Source organism: Erithacus rubecula (genome assembly GCF_903797595.1).
Source record: "Erithacus rubecula genome assembly, chromosome: 2".
Lineage (NCBI taxonomy): Eukaryota > Metazoa > Chordata > Aves > Passeriformes > Muscicapidae > Erithacus > Erithacus rubecula.
In genome coordinates, this window is record NC_136685.1 from 47,313,284 (window position 1) to 47,328,879 (window position 15,596).

The 15,596-nt window shown below is 39.0% G+C and overlaps 1 protein-coding gene across 1 annotated transcript in view; it reads left to right on the forward strand.

Annotated features, from left to right (window-relative positions):
- SLC35F1 (solute carrier family 35 member F1) overlaps positions 1-15,596 on the forward strand; it is a 217,380-nt gene that overhangs the window by 172,260 nt on the left and 29,524 nt on the right. The window contains exons 4-5 of the mRNA XM_079299316.1: positions 10,746-10,905; positions 14,812-14,968. Of these exons, the coding sequence (XP_079155442.1) occupies positions 10,746-10,905; positions 14,812-14,968 (317 nt within the window). The remainder of the gene's footprint in view (positions 1-10,745; positions 10,906-14,811; positions 14,969-15,596) is intronic.

A 15,596-nucleotide genomic window follows, 5' to 3' on the forward strand; every position in this document is an offset into this window, starting at 1 on the left:
CTTGCCAAGCAAACCAAGTAGAGGATGCTTAGGATCCCATCATTAGATCAGGGTGCAAAAGTTGTTATTAAGTAAAATGAATGCAGTTTTTGTGAGAAAGTCCTACTTCAAAGCAAGCCTTTAGATGTGTTATGTAACAGCTTAACTGCAGCTATCAAAAAGTATAGTCCCTGCTAAAGGATAATATGTGCAGTGGACAGAAGCTAGGCTACCTATTTCTTCAAAGATACAATCTGGATATTTTATATATAAAAACACAAAAGAATCAGGCATCTTCCCATTTATGTGGAAAGCTGAATGAGAGAAACATTCTTAAGATACTGGAAATTGTCTGTCTTGGGAAATCATCATGTACTTCATTGCTACTTGGTCTAAAACAAGCCTTATGCCTCTTTACATTGTTTTTAAATAACTGAGCAACACTGGGTAGTGTTCAATGTATTTTACATCTTACTTGCCTGAAGTTTGCATTAGAGCTAATAAAATAAAGGAGCAGCAGTTAATGTTTTGCAGGATCAAAGCTAATTAAGAGTACATTTCTTCCACAGCTGAAAAACAGTGTTGGAAAATCCTGAGCTTTTTTAGCTGAATAAGAAGCAAAAATAGAAGTAAACTATGAATTCAAGAAATTTGAATGTGAAGTTTATGCTAAATATTCACAAGTGCCTCTGGCATCAGAATCTGGGTTTGAGGATTCTTTGAATCATGCCCAGACAATGTAATATTGTTTTCAACACTTTTCCAAATCTGATTACTTAGTATAGAATAAAACTTAAATCCACATAAACCTCATATTCTCTGATTTTACAGCCACTAAAACCTCGAAGAGAAAAGCAAACTGAATTGCTTCTTTTGTGTGATTAACTACCAGCAAGTATAAATAGTGGACTGAGCAGGATGATGGGGGCCATTGAATCCCATCTCCCAAAGCCAGCAACAAGCGCGTATCAAAGGTTCATCTGGCCAGGCCACCTGTGAACCCCCACTTCCAGAAGATGCAGATCCTCCAGCCAGCAATGCAATGAGCATGGCCTTTATTGTATTGTGTCAAGAGATCTAAAGTTACAGGGTGATAGGGAAGCAGGCAGGAGAGTACAAGGGCATTGCCTGTGCCTCGACAGGGAATCTGTTAGCTAAAATCATCCACGTTCTTTTAAACAGAGAGAGAGAGAGGAGTGTCAGAGGAGAACTGTCAGAGGGCACAGACAATGCCATGTCCATTTTTAGACTTCTTCCACATCAAAATTACAACAGAGTTCTGGTTTCTTTCCCAGCTTGAAAGAAGGAACAGGTAGGAACTCAAATTCTGTCAAGCTTTTTCCCAGGCTTGGTGTGAATAAAGGGTCACCTTTTCCCATAGTTGTTCTTGTTTGCTGGGATGCATGTGGAGTGACTGGGAATACCTGCTGCATTTTAAATTCATTTCATGCCCTAATATAAAAAGTGACAAGGCCAAAGAGACTATGAGAATGGGACAAGTATGAGGTAATGCATTAAGATGTTGAATCAAATAAAATGGCTACATTTTCTGAAATGTAGCCAAACACTCTATTTCATTTGAAGAAGAAACAGAAGCAGCTGAGGGAATTATTCATCATTGGTCTAAGTGTGTCATGGTATGAAATGAAGACTGAAAAGAGTGGAAAATAAAAGATGAAGCAAAGAAAGCTTTTCCTAGAATCTGATTTTTGAAGAAGCAAACAGGACTCTCAAGAGAAAGGAGCTCTCTGTCCTAAAAGGCCTGATCCTGCAGGAGCTCTACCTGTGAGGCTATAAATGCTTGCTGGCACATAGCAAAAATTGTTCAAATCCTTTCAGAACTGAGACCCAAGAAGATATTGCTGCCTGCTACAAATCAGCATGGCTTTGACTGAGGGCTGTGAGAGTTATGCTTGTGTATATATTAGACTGAAAATTGAGCCCTTCAAGTCAATTCTGGGGAATTTTATACTCAACAGGATGTACATTGAGGTTTTTCTGATGGAGAAAATGTAAGAGTTTTTAAAATTGTCATTTGAGTAAATGAGAAGTTTTGCAGTCTTTTTATAGTGCCGGTACACGGACCATTTTGGTAGGAAATGAGTTTTAGAGCACATCCTTTTTTCCACATGACATCCCTGCTCCCTCATGCAAAACTAACATGCAAGTGTACAGTGCTTGTGATGCTTTTAGGCAAAACCACATCACACTGGTCCCAGGAGAAAGCCAAAGCTTAACAGTAAAAATGCACCTTTTTTGCAAATGCTTTGATTTCAGCTTCACCAAAAAACTCATAGCATTCAACAGCTTTGTTTTCCAAGTAGCTTTACACTCTTGGAACTTTCAGAGTTTCTAGTTTTTACTCCATTTTTTTGTTTTTTTAAGTATTTGGTATTATTTCATCATGATTCCATGAAAAGACTGAAAATGGTGCCCTACTTTTTCTCAGTGTTTCACACCCAAATTTTCCTGTATTTTAAGATTCTCCTTTGGCTTTGATCTGGGAAAACAGGATTTTCTAATAAACCTTCCTACATGTCTTTCTCCAAATGCCTTCAGATTCATAGTGAATGAGAACACGTAGGCACAAATTAGAAATGAATATGGTATCTAACCTTTACTTTTGGACATGCTTCTGATTATTTCAAACCCTCATGTACTCTATAATTACTATCTGAGAATGTGGCAGTAAGTTTCATCATAAGATGAAAGCAAAGTACTGTGAAGCCTAGAAACACATAATTTTCCTCTTTAAAAAAGCCCCAACAAACAAGTAAAATACCTCCCTTACAAATTATGTAGCATAGAATTTAGATTGAAAAATCAATGCACCATTTATATTTCAGTCATCAAGGTGTAGGTCATTTGCTAAGGATAAAATCCAAGTTACCCTTTTTTGGCACCAGCAGTCCAGTCCAAAGACAACTTGGTTCAATGGAACAATGCAAGAAACTCACATCTAATTGTCTACAAATCTGAAATGTTGTGGTCATCTATTATCCCTTCTCTTGCTGCTCAGAGCACGATCTTGGTGCATAAAAACATGCTTGAACCTATCAAGTTGCTTCTTTGGTAACTTTAAGCTCTGGTTCTTTGCATGTCCAGAGTGATTCTGTGTTGATGCAGATAGATACCTAAATACCTGCCTCCGTTAAAAAACTTGAAGGCTAAGTATTCCTGCACCAAGGTACCCCAAAGAACTCAATTTGTTAGATAAGATCTTAGCACACCTCAGGTGCTTGCAGAAAGCCTGGAGTGCTTTCCAAATAGTAAGTGTGGAGCCACCTTTTTCATAAAGTCATAGCTTTTAAAGCAGTGGCCCACAGAAAGGGCTTGACTTAACTCCATCTCAGCTGAGGGGATGGTAACTCAAGCATCCTGTGTCCCTGCAAATGCTCAGGTTAGTACATGAAAACTGTTCCTTAGGAAAAAAAACTGAGTATAGAAAACATAAGTTAAAAGGCACAGGAGTTTGTAAGTGGATCAATTTGATATCCAAACTCACCTATTTTGAGAAGTACCAGACACCAGTCATACTTAATGTTATCAGCCTTTGTGTATTGATTCCCCAGATGGCCCAAACTTGTGAAATGATCTTTAGTTTCTGTTTGTTGTATTACTCTGACATTTTTCAGCCTTCTTGCATGTCAGCTGTACCAGATACAGAATGTACACTAAGCACTCCCTTGTACACTAGCACCTGGTCCCATGGACTTGTTTTAAAAGCTATGTGCTTAACTTTCAGGACTGCCTGTGGTAATGTGTGTCGTATTTATCCTAATGGGTTTTACAGCAACCCTGGTGTAGGCCAGTGGAAGGTTTAATAACTATTCAAGAAGGATGTTTTAAATACTGTTAGAGACAGTTTTTCACAGCAGATAAAACTGCTTTCCCCCGAGAGAATTAAAAGATTCAGAAGTTATAGCAGTTATTTAGATCTAGATATTAAATTTCCTTGAAACCATGTTTTAACTTCAACTTGCTTGTACTGCACTTACAGTGTACCACACACATACTTCCTCCCAAATCCGTAGTGTCTTCAACTAAGCTTGTTATATACTAACAATTGTAACCTTTTCTGCCTATACTTGCTTTTTCATCATATCAACCTGTATTATGAGGCAGACTGCCCTCACCCTTCTCCATAAATTAGTTAGCTCTCCTTGCTCCAATGCATTGTTCTATCATCTCTGTATTACACTCATGTTCCACTCTCTAGAGGTTGTCCTTTTTCTATGTGATGACATCACACAGAAATCTGGATTATTTCTGCAACACTTTGAACAATAGTACTGCAGAGTGTGCACACAATGTCACAGGAAGAGAGGCACTGTCAAGGAGAGAGAGACGTTTCCAAATAGCGATTTGTCTGGTAATTTATTCCTTGGGCAATCAAGCCTTTGATTGGCATGATGAAAACAAAGGTAGTAAAAGCTGGGATTTATAGACACCAGGAGACAGGCTATAAAGCTATGATGCTGATGTTCTCAACTACTCTTAGATCACTGCAAGGCTCAGCAGTACATTACACTTCCAATTACCTCTGGCAGTTCTCATATCTCAACAACTGCCACCAGAAAAGGAAAGGAGTCAGCAGTAAGTGCTTATTATAGGAGGGCTGGATGGCAATAGACTTCACTTTGTTCTTGGTCCCTGTGGACTCAAAGTACATTGAGGCAGAAGCTTTGAGATGGTTTTGAAGCGAATCTGGGAGGTGGGCAGCAGGGCATATGCAATGTTGAAGTTGTTGATCCACTTTGTCTGGTGTCTGCTAATGTGAATTATCCCAAAAGCAGAGATAAATTCCACTTCTTTGCTTCCTCCTCCCACCCTATGAATGTAAGATTGACCATACTTTCCTGTTCTGCTTCAGGGCAGTGAGGAAATAGTGCAATGTTAATAAAGTTTGCAGATCAGCATTTTGCAGAAGTGTTGCATACTATACATTTATGCTGTGAGAAGCTATCTTGTATCCAGTTTATTATCAGACTTCAAGTTACTGTTGTCTTTAACTTGTTACATATCTGTGCTGTGCCAACCAGGCCCTACAGTATCCATGGTCTCTGCATGTGGGTTTGAAGCCAGTATCCAGAGCTCCTGCTTGTCCTGGCAAAATTCACCCAGAGCCAAACTTTTTGCTAGCATAGATATGCAAAATCCCATTAAATTCAGTGTCCATTACATGAGCAGAGTTTCTGGCCTCCTGTGCCCATTTTGCATATTCTGGCAGGTGGCATGCAAAAGCAGAGGTTTTCCTGTAGGAGACATCCATGAATTTTCTTAGGCAGGGATCTCATCCCCCACATAGGCTACAGCAGGTGATGACATGGAGAAGTTTCTGATGAGTAACCTTGGGAAAATCGTCTGCCTTATCCAGTCATCTTACTTTAAGAGAAGCTAAACAGAAAATGGGGGAGATTCTGCAGAAACACGACTGCTGGCAGAACTGTCTCACAATGATCTTTTTGTGACAATGGCATGTAGAATCAGAGGAAAAAGTCAATTAAAGGAAAGACCATTTGGTCAGTTTGTTGGTCAGTTTTCCTGGTGTCTGAGCAGATCTGTATAAGCACAGCTGGAGTTCATGTCCGAAGAAGAGATGAAGAGGTATTTTTTAAAGGAGTGAAGGTGTGATTATTCATGTTGGTAGTAAAGCATGTCCTTGTGTAGAGAGTTCAGAGCAGAGGAATGTGGGTTGGATGTGACCACCACCTTTCATTTAACATAACTTCAAGAAGACACTAAACTCCTTCTATGTACTCAGAAAGCTGAAGCTGTGAGATTCCTCATCTCAGCTTTTGATACATACAAGTCAAAGAGAGGTGAAGGTCTTTCATTAGTCAAAGTTTTAAGTGAGTTTCCACTGAGAACAGATTAAAGAATTAAAGATTAAAGAAATTGAGAGGAACAGTTCTAGAAGCATCAAGAAAAAAAAAAAATTGAGATCTTGTAGGCAAAGTGGAGAAGACTGGGAGCAGTCTTGTGGCTTTTGTTTTTTCCACATTGTGGAAATGCATGTTTGTACATTTTTTAAACCAAATTACTTCACTGGTTCTTTCACCAGTCTCCCTACCTGTACATTTTAACTGAATGAAGAGTCAATGGTTTCATATTAATTTTGTGATTAAATAAAAGCCATACAAGAAAGTGGTAAAGTTGTGATGAGGTAGCAAATAGATACATGCAAGATAAAAACAACACTCATTTTTTATTTGAATTACTTGAAATAACCCTGTCAGAGATGCTGCCAGCATCCACACCTTTCCTGCAGATTTTGGTTGCAGGGCAGAGTAATTGCAACACAGCTCCCCTGGCAGCTGGCATCCAGCTCTGTGAGGGTTCACATCTCACCTGCTGGTGTTGAATCAAGGGTGTGTGGTATTGTGAAAGTGGTGTGAAAGCAGGAGGAAAAGCCCTTGGACGGGCTGCAAACCCATTCTTCCTTTTTAAAAAACAAAGTAAGTAGATAACAGAAGCTGTGTCTCTTACTGGATATAGCACTTGCTGTTGTATTAAAATTTCCAGGTCACATGCTGAAATTCTGTAGCCATCATGTGCAGTTGACCATGCAACGTTTGATGGGTAGGACACTGATTTTAGTGATCCCTCTGCTCTGGAGAGCAGTGTAAGTAGAGAGTGCAGCTGATCCACATGATTTGCTGGAGGGCAGCACTAATGAGAAACCCCTAATGTGAAAAAAAAGGGCTTATAACTGGGGGGAGTAATATCCAATGAATGTTTAAAAAGGAAGATTCAGCTCAGCTGTTCCCATAGGGAGTTTGCTGACCAGCTTTTTTCTTTCTGATATCACTGCAGATCAGCAGTTCACACTCTGTATTACAGACCTTTCTTCTAAAGCTTGCCAGCTCTCCCTTCCAGTGATTTAACAGAACATTCTTGCTGTAGATATGCAGAGACATGCTGAATTTGTGAGACCAGAGACTGGATTTTTACTGTTAGCAAGAGAGTATTTGTCTTTGATTCACAAGTATAATAATTTAACAAGCAAGTAATCAGAGGAAATAGATTTCAGCTTTGTGTTCCATCAACAGACTTGTATGCAGTGTGGTATCTTTTACAGTCAAGTAATAATCAATTTCTACAACAACGTAACATTCTTATAGTAAAAAGAAGTGTCTTATAGGACAGTATAGCAATAGAATACATATTTTTGTATCCTGCCTTCTCAAGCAGCCCCAATCAGAGCTGCGACTGAAGAAAGACACAAAAAAACACAGCAGTGTCAAAGAACATGGTCTGCACCACCCTATGGCAACATAGGAAATATGGGGTTTTTTTAGGTTAGTGAGATATAATAACTTCTCCGATTAAAAGGAATGTTGATGAAAATCAGACAAGTCATTAATTTACCTTAATGACAGGGTATAGGTAGTACCTTTCAAATAAACAATTAAAAGAAAGGATAAGATCAAAGATAATTATTTGAGAAATACTGAAAAACAACTGACCTTTATGTACTATAAATGAAATTCAGCTAAGAATAATCTGTACTGTAAAAGCTTTATAGACAGAAAAATTACAATTAGGTATAATATGTTTTCTTAATAGCTGAAATAATTAATAACAAAGAAAGAAAAAAAGGCAAAACCTCCCATCAATAAAAAAGCCATGTTGCAGATGAGGTAATCCTCAATCTCAAATATTTTGTCTGAGGAATGCATGTACATTTTTTCTTCTACTAGACCAGATAATCTGAGGAAAAAAAGAAAGGCAGGGTGAATTTAGTCCTAGAGAAGTGAAATTTAAAGCAATACCTGAAAAAGAGTTAGGTAATATTCTCTAAGTTATCTTATTGGTTACATTGTAGTAATCTAATTTATTGTTGCCTACCTCATTGTTTAATTAAAGGTATAAACTAAGTACAGTTTAAGAATTATATGTCATGTTTGTATCTATTGATGCTGCAGGATTCCAAATAACAATTTGTGAATTAGACTTTGGACTGCCACCCCAAGGAGGCATTTTCTAGCTGTTATCAGCATTGTTTATTTGTGAAAGGCTCTGTTCACACATCCTTTCATGTTACTGCTTAAAAGACAACCATTCACATATCTGAAAGCATAGGTATGTTTAAATATTTATGGAATGAGAGGAATTTTTAAAATCTTCCTCTAGAAAACTGTTAGTGGGAATTTGCCTGTTGAAGTACACATGGGGCAGGTACAAGCCATTTTTGAACTCAGAATAATTTAGACTCATAGAACAGCCCAGCTTGGGAGACCCCTCCAAGCTGGTCCAGCCTTTTGTGTGAAAGGGAGCCTAGATGAGATTATTTAGTACCATGCCCAGTCATGTCTTGAAAGTATCTGGTGACCCTACCTTGTCTCTGTGGAGTTTGCTCACTGTAAAACAAGTTCTTTCTTTATTGAGATGAAACCTTTCCCAGTGTAACTTGTGTTCCTTGCTCCTTGTTGTCCCTCTGCTCCACTCTGATGAAGCACCACCTGGAATACTGCATCCAACTCTGGGGCCCACAGGAAATCCATAGAATTTGAAGCAAGTCCAGAGGTGGCCACAAAGATGATTAGAGGAACAAAACACCTCTCCTCTGAAGAAAGGCTGAGCAAATTGGGATTGCTCAGAATGGAGAAAACTCTGAGGTGACCTTGTAGCAGCATTTCAGTGCCTAAAGAGGTCAGCAGGAGAGCTGGAGAGGGACTTCAGTAATGACAAGTAGTGACAGGACAAGGGGTAAGGGCTTTAAACTGGGGGAGTGCAGGATTAGATTAGACAGTAGGAAGAGATTATTCCCTGATAGGATGGTAGGGCACTGGAACAGGCTTCCCAGAGGAGCTGTGGATGCTCCATCTCTGGGAGGGTTCCAGGCCAAGTTGGATGGAGCTTTGAACAACCTGGTCTGGTGGAAGCTGTTTCTGCCCTTGGCAGGGGCTCGGAACTGGGTCATCTTCAAGGTCCCTTCCCATCCATATCCTTCTACAATTTTATGATTCTGTGATTCTCCATGGGATTTCTGCTAAAGAAAGAGCCTCCATCTATTTGTAGCCACACATTACGTGGCGGAAATCTGTGGTGAGGTCAGAAAACAGTAAGTTAAAGTCACCTGTTCAATGCCCACTGGGAGGGAACGTGCCAGAGGCATCCAAACCTTCAGGGATAGCTGTGAGTTTTTTGTGTTCTGCCAGTAAAGAGGCCTGACCATGACTTTTAGATGACTAGCTCTCACTTTAAATGCAGAACCTGCTTTTAGCATCAACCATTCCCATTTGTAATTTCCCTCATCTGTTCTGCAGCTCTTTGGGACTGTTTAAGCCTGCAAAGAACAGCATGGTCCCACTGATAAACCAGTTTTCCTCCGAAGCCTTTTGCCTCTCACTTTCTGGGAAATCTTTGTTTTCACTGCACACTCCTGTTTTTCAAAGGAAGTTTCAGGGGAATTATTCTCAGTCCAAAAATTGGGTTTTTTTTATTTTTGCTGATCTCACAAATATAATGTTGATTATGTATGTATCTCACATGCAAAAAATAGCTTTCTGAGCACTAAAATTCTTGGAATAATCCAAAAATCTTTCTTTCTTTAAATAGCACATGGATGGACAAAGAAGCTAAAGGGGGTTTGATCTTTATTTGATAATGGTGTCCTTAGTGTAAAATCCCACTAAGAAAGAAAGTAACATGTGATGAGTTCAAAGGGAAGAAAAATCAAACAACAAAATCTAAAATAAGTGTAACAATATCTGGAGTGTCTTTTTTCAGAACTATAGACACAGTTCACGGTTCTCCTTCCTTTTCATTAGGAAGAAGATGCATGTCATATAATTTTGGTGCATGCTGTATTAATGGGCATTGAACAGTAGTGTATCCTGCACAATTTGTTAAATCCCATCATTAGTCTACAGAATTGCAACTCTTCATTGCCTATATCCTTTTAAGAAGTGGGATTAAAGTCAAGTTTCTCTATGTGTTTCTTATACAGGATTTTTGTTTCCTGGTGACATGCAGTTAGTTTAGGTTCTAAAATATATTTTAATTTGAAAATCTGAAGGTCCTCTTATGAACATTTGGTGCATTTCTTTTTTTATCACATCTTCTCTGGGCCTATAGCTTGATGGCTCGAAAAAAACCCAAACAATTAAAAATTGTGTTTCATAACATTTCTTTGAGACAGCTCTTTCCAAGGGTACATTGGCAAGAAGACTGAGTTTCTTGCACTGCACACAAGATGGGGTTTTGGGTTTTTTTCTTTCAAAGGCATATGGGACTCTGTTTTCACAGAGATAACAGTCACGGCAGGGGCCAGATTTTCATGAGCATTCTGCATGCAGCAAACCCCTGATTTCTATAGACAGATTTAATAAATCTGGTCAACTTGTGTGTTTTGAACATTCTGATTATCTCGACCTGAAATGACTGAATCAAAGCATATGTCTAGACTGCAGGGAAATTACCTTCAGTCCCTGTCTATTAATCACCAGAGGTGAGGACCAGATGGAGTGGTGTGACTCTCTTTTGGCCCAGGTTTTCTTCCCATGGCTTTGAAATATGCATCTGAATCCAAGAGCAGTGTGTTTGAGTGTTATAGAGCAACAGCTCTCCTGGATTTGTGGAATTGTTATGGACAGTCTTACCCCTGTGTCTGATGTATGAAGAGTCTCTTGAATACACTTTCTCTTGGTAGAAAGTGCCATCACAAACTAAATAACCCTCTGTTAGAATCTGTCCCAGTATTTTAAGGCAAAGTATTGTCAGGTTGATGTGTTCTTGATTTTTGTTCTCTGTTTTGGCAGCTCCTAGACTGTTTTGTCATCCCAGTGGTGATACTCCTCTCCTGGTTCTTCTTACTGGTACGATACAAGGCAGTGCATTTCATTGGGATTGTGGTCTGCATTCTGGGCATGGGCTGCATGGCAGGAGCTGATGTCCTCGTTGGGAGACAGCAAGGAGCAGGTCAGTGACAATGAATGGGTTGTATGGCCAAGCTCTGTTCAGAGAAGCCATTGACCAGCATGTGTCAGACTGGGGCCAAAAAAGGGGGAAATTTGGCAAGAAATTCTGTACCTTGGTGGATCCAATGCACTGGAGTGTTCAGAGTTGTCACTCTGTCAGAAGGGCAAAAAGGGGTCAACACTTAAAAGTCAGCAGTGCTGCAAACAGTTTTCTTGGGCCCTGGTCTTAAAACACAAGTCACCCTCTGCAAGCTAGGGGGACAAGCTAAATGTTTGCAGTTTTGTTCTCTTTTGGCTTAGCTGTTTGACTGCAATATCTTCCTTTCCAAATTGGCTACATTTCTGAGTCATAAGCAACTCTCACATCCACTGTGTGCTCTTACTTCTCAACTTTCCTAGTTTTTCTACAGAGGTGGGGTCACATGGTAGGGGCTAAAATACACCAGTTGGGTGTCTATATACTATCAGGTGGGTTTAGCACACAGTCTCATACTAAAGCTTTGGGACTTGACTGTAATGTTTTTGTAAAGAACCTCCTTACGTGTAAAATGTTCCTTTTTTTAATGTGTGGCATCATATGAATAATGTGTGTGTATCTATTAATGCAGACCAGACAGAGTTAGATTTCATCGATCAACTTCCCCTGTCACATTGATTTCTCTAGCGCCAAGCCAAATGATGTGGGAAGGCTGGAAATTCTTTTCAAAGATTGTCAATTAGGCACAGTTTTCATTCTTAATTAAGAGCACTGAATTGTGAGCAGAGCATAATACACTGGGATTTAAAATTCTTGACTCAGCTTTCTGAATACAAATGCGAGTGCTGTAAAAACTGTGTTTGCCAGAATGCTACTAAATAAAACAAGGGAGTTTTTGACAGTGCTCGCCATATCTCCCTGCCCCCTTTTATCTCTGTCCTTAATCCTGAAAGGAGAGTTTTAGTTACTGGTCTCCTCCAGAAGTACAGAGCCCTGGCCCAGCTGAGAAAGAAATAGTAAACTCTGTGCTGTGTAATCAGCCAGCCAAATCTGTGTTTGGAATGGCTGATTTCTGAGGGATTGGGATTTCAAACCAGGGCTCCAGAAGAAACATCCTGTGTCCCAGCAGTCTGGAGAGTAACATGCTTGAGCTGGTGAGCTGTGGGTCAGCAGGAGCATGTGGGACAGTGGAAGCAGACAAAGAACAGATTGAAGAATGCTGACACTTTGCCATCCAACTGCAGTAATTAGATGATATCTGCCATGTTTATTACTAAAGCATGGGTATAGCTGTTAAGTAAGTTTTCTCCAGAAAGGCAAAGACAAGGCTGTGGACAACTGGAATAGTAATTGCTAGGAAAGAAATAAAAAAACATCTTTTACAACATTTTTGCGCCAGCATATAAAGTTTTGATGTACTAAATCCTTGAGTGCCGTGTATTATTCTAATCACTGCATCTCAAAAAGAAGTCATTGGAAAATAAGCCTGTATGAACTTTGGAGAAAGGTGAGCAGACTGTTCAAGGGCATAAAATGGATTTGGATAAAGAGGCAGTAGCCAGACTAGGATATTCCATCTCTCAGAAAAGGCAAGAAAGAGACTGTAAAGGTATATAAAGTCTTCAGTGATATGGAGGGGGTCAATACAGTGATTTTTAAATATTTCTCAGAAAATTATGGGATGACTAATACATTTTTAAGGTATCCAGCATAAAAGTTGAAAGCATGATATACTTATTAATAGTAGACAAAAATACACGGATTTTACACAAATTGATGAAGAATCCCTCAAAGTTTATTAAATTTGATATTCTAATGCAACTTCTATCTCAGAAAATGCCTAATCTACTGAGAACTGGCTGATAAAAGTCCCTTTGTACTTCCCTGTTTGTTTATGCTCTCCTCAGCCACCCTGTGCTGCTGAGCACCAGGAGAGGTTCCAGTGTCAGTCTGGTGCTCTGAACAGATCTCAGCTCCCTCTTCTGGGAAAGCCCTGAAGGTTGAGGCTCACACTCAGCATGAGAGCTCTTTGGGAAGAGCTATCAGGGTGTGATGCTTGAGGCCATCCCATCTGTGTGAAAATGCTCAGCCTCTGAGCTGCTTTTGTTTCACAGATGCAAAGGGTTGGTATTTTCGTCCCAGCAGAAGTTCTAAGGTCAAAAGCTTTTTCAGCAATACTTCCCTGAAGTGTCAGTGAGTAGCTGCAATAAATACCAAATAAGTGAGCTCAGTGAGGAATCAATGGAGCCACTGTGAAATATGAAATGCATCGGGGTATGAATAAGTTTTGTAAAGTGCTGATGGTTATTTTAAATTAAGAACATCTTCCATTACTGATTGCAAAAGAGGACTAAAATAAGGAAAAAAAAAAAAAGAAAAAACCAAACCAAAACAAAATACCAACAACAAAACAACCAAATCATAAAAGGATTAATGGTCAAATATAAGCGTTGCCAGTCAATAAACATTCAGAACAGAAATTCAGTGAAAGGCTGGATGAGTATACAAAAACAAATCTAGAAATGCTAGTTAAATACACAGAAGCCACCTCTCATCTGAGCTGAAAAATGTTGGAAACTTTGTTGGAAACTTAGTTGGAAACTAAGAGAGCATTACTGGGAATATTTTACACTTTACTCCATCCCTATTGTCCTTAAACAACTGATACTTTTCTGGTGCTTATACCCAGTATTGGAGGCAGGATTAATGAACCCTTCGTCTGTCCTCTTATGACCATTTTTATTATCATCAATTTCTTCTCCATAGAAATTTCAGCACTACACTTTGAAATGATAACTGAAGGCTTAAAAGAACTCCTTAAAGAAAAACGTTGAAATGCTGGTTTTGAACCAATCAGAATGTTTGGTTTCCATTTTTATTTGCTGCAGTGTATATTTTACAAATCAATCGAAATAAAGCTTTAAAAGGCAGGGACATAAAAACTAAATCACAGTATTTTAAAAGGAAACTAGCTTTCTTCTTAAAAAATGCAGTTTAGTACTTCAGCATTTCTGAAGTACATTTCTGAAACTTTTCAAAGAAAAATCCATTATATCCAGCCTTTCAGAATATGGTTCTGCAGCAATATCTGACAGCTTTGTGAAGCTGTAGCTCTTGTAGAAATAATTTAACAAGCCATATGTGCAGAGGGAATTGCATGCACCAGTTTGCAAAGCTGGGACCTCAGTTTTCAAGCTGGAACTTGATCTTGATCAAATGTCACTGCAGCTCTCCCAAACACCCAATAATAAAATCTCCCAAGACTTAAAAAGATTTCAAGCAGTCTTTGATAACAAAATGTTTTAGTAATTCTGTATACCTGGAGATATTGAAAATACGTTTTGTTATTATTTGCATGCATTAGGTACTGCTGTGTTAATTGAACTTCTTTTAAAAATCTGTCATTATCATCACCCTGTCTACACCCCATCTTTCCTCTTCCCTTTCTTGTCAAACAGCTCCATGTGAAAATGAGGTCAGTATTAGGTTGTAATGATTCCTTCACTCATTTCACAGGTACACAGAATTTTTCAGTTGTCCTCAGATCTAAGTACTGAACATGTTTTAGACTAGTTAAATTTGAAGATGAGATGCAAACTGCTCTATAGAGCTGAGTCACATTTTTTCTGCAAAGATGAAAAAAGTAGTAATAATAAAATAAAAAGGATTGGTCTCTGAAGAGTGTCACTTGGATTCTATACTTTTTTTTACAAGTCTTTCAGCTCTCCCTTTGTCTCTGCTAGACTTGGCTGGTGTATTGCATGAAAATTGTTCAAATGACAGAACATTTGCATTCATTTTATTAACCCAGATAACCCAGATACGTAGTGACTGAGGAATTAAATCTCCAGGGAAGAACATGCAATGGGTTTGGACAAAGAAGGTTGTTTGGAGGCATTATGATTTTTTTTTTTTTTTTTTTATCCCTAGGTGAAAATAAACTGATAGGGGACCTCTTAGTCCTTGGTGGAGCAACGCTCTATGGCATCTCGAACGTCTGTGAGGAGTACATCGTCCGAAATCTGAGTCGAGTGGAATTCCTGGGCATGATCGGACTCTTTGGCTCCTTCTTCAGTGGAATTCAGCTGTAAGTGGGCAGGTTTGAGCCCACTAAGGCTCAAATAAGGGCAGCTGTGGCCTCTCTTGAGATACACTAACCACTTCTTCCAAATTAGCCCTTTCCTGGTATCCTCTAATCTTGGAATTTGCATTGGTCTTCATATTTTAAATTGGTGATTTGAATAATAACACAAATTTTTACCCAAGTACTCTAATTTAAGGGCCAGTGTCCTTGGGTAGCCACATGAAGAGGGAGAAGACACATCCCACCATCTTGCTGGTGAAGACAAGTGGCTACTTCATGTGTTAGTCTGAGCTGTGAATAACAAAATCTACGGCTTCTTCTGGTTCTGTTTTTTTACTTTTAGAAAGCCAGGTTGATTTCTAAAGTGGTAGAAAACACATCCAGTCAGAAGGTATTTCACTAGTTCACTTGTTCTGTGTAACTACATTATGATATCGCAGAAATCATGAAAAAGCCTTTAAGAAAATGGCCTTTTCACTTCAAAAATATTTAGCACATAGAAGATTGTTTCATGGGTTTCAGGATCTACAGAGTCTGGTCTATATCCACATGTACCTAATGAGCATCTCAACTGCAAGCCTAATAGCTGGAAGGTGGCTTCCAATGTTGCAGTACTGTGACCGATGTAAAA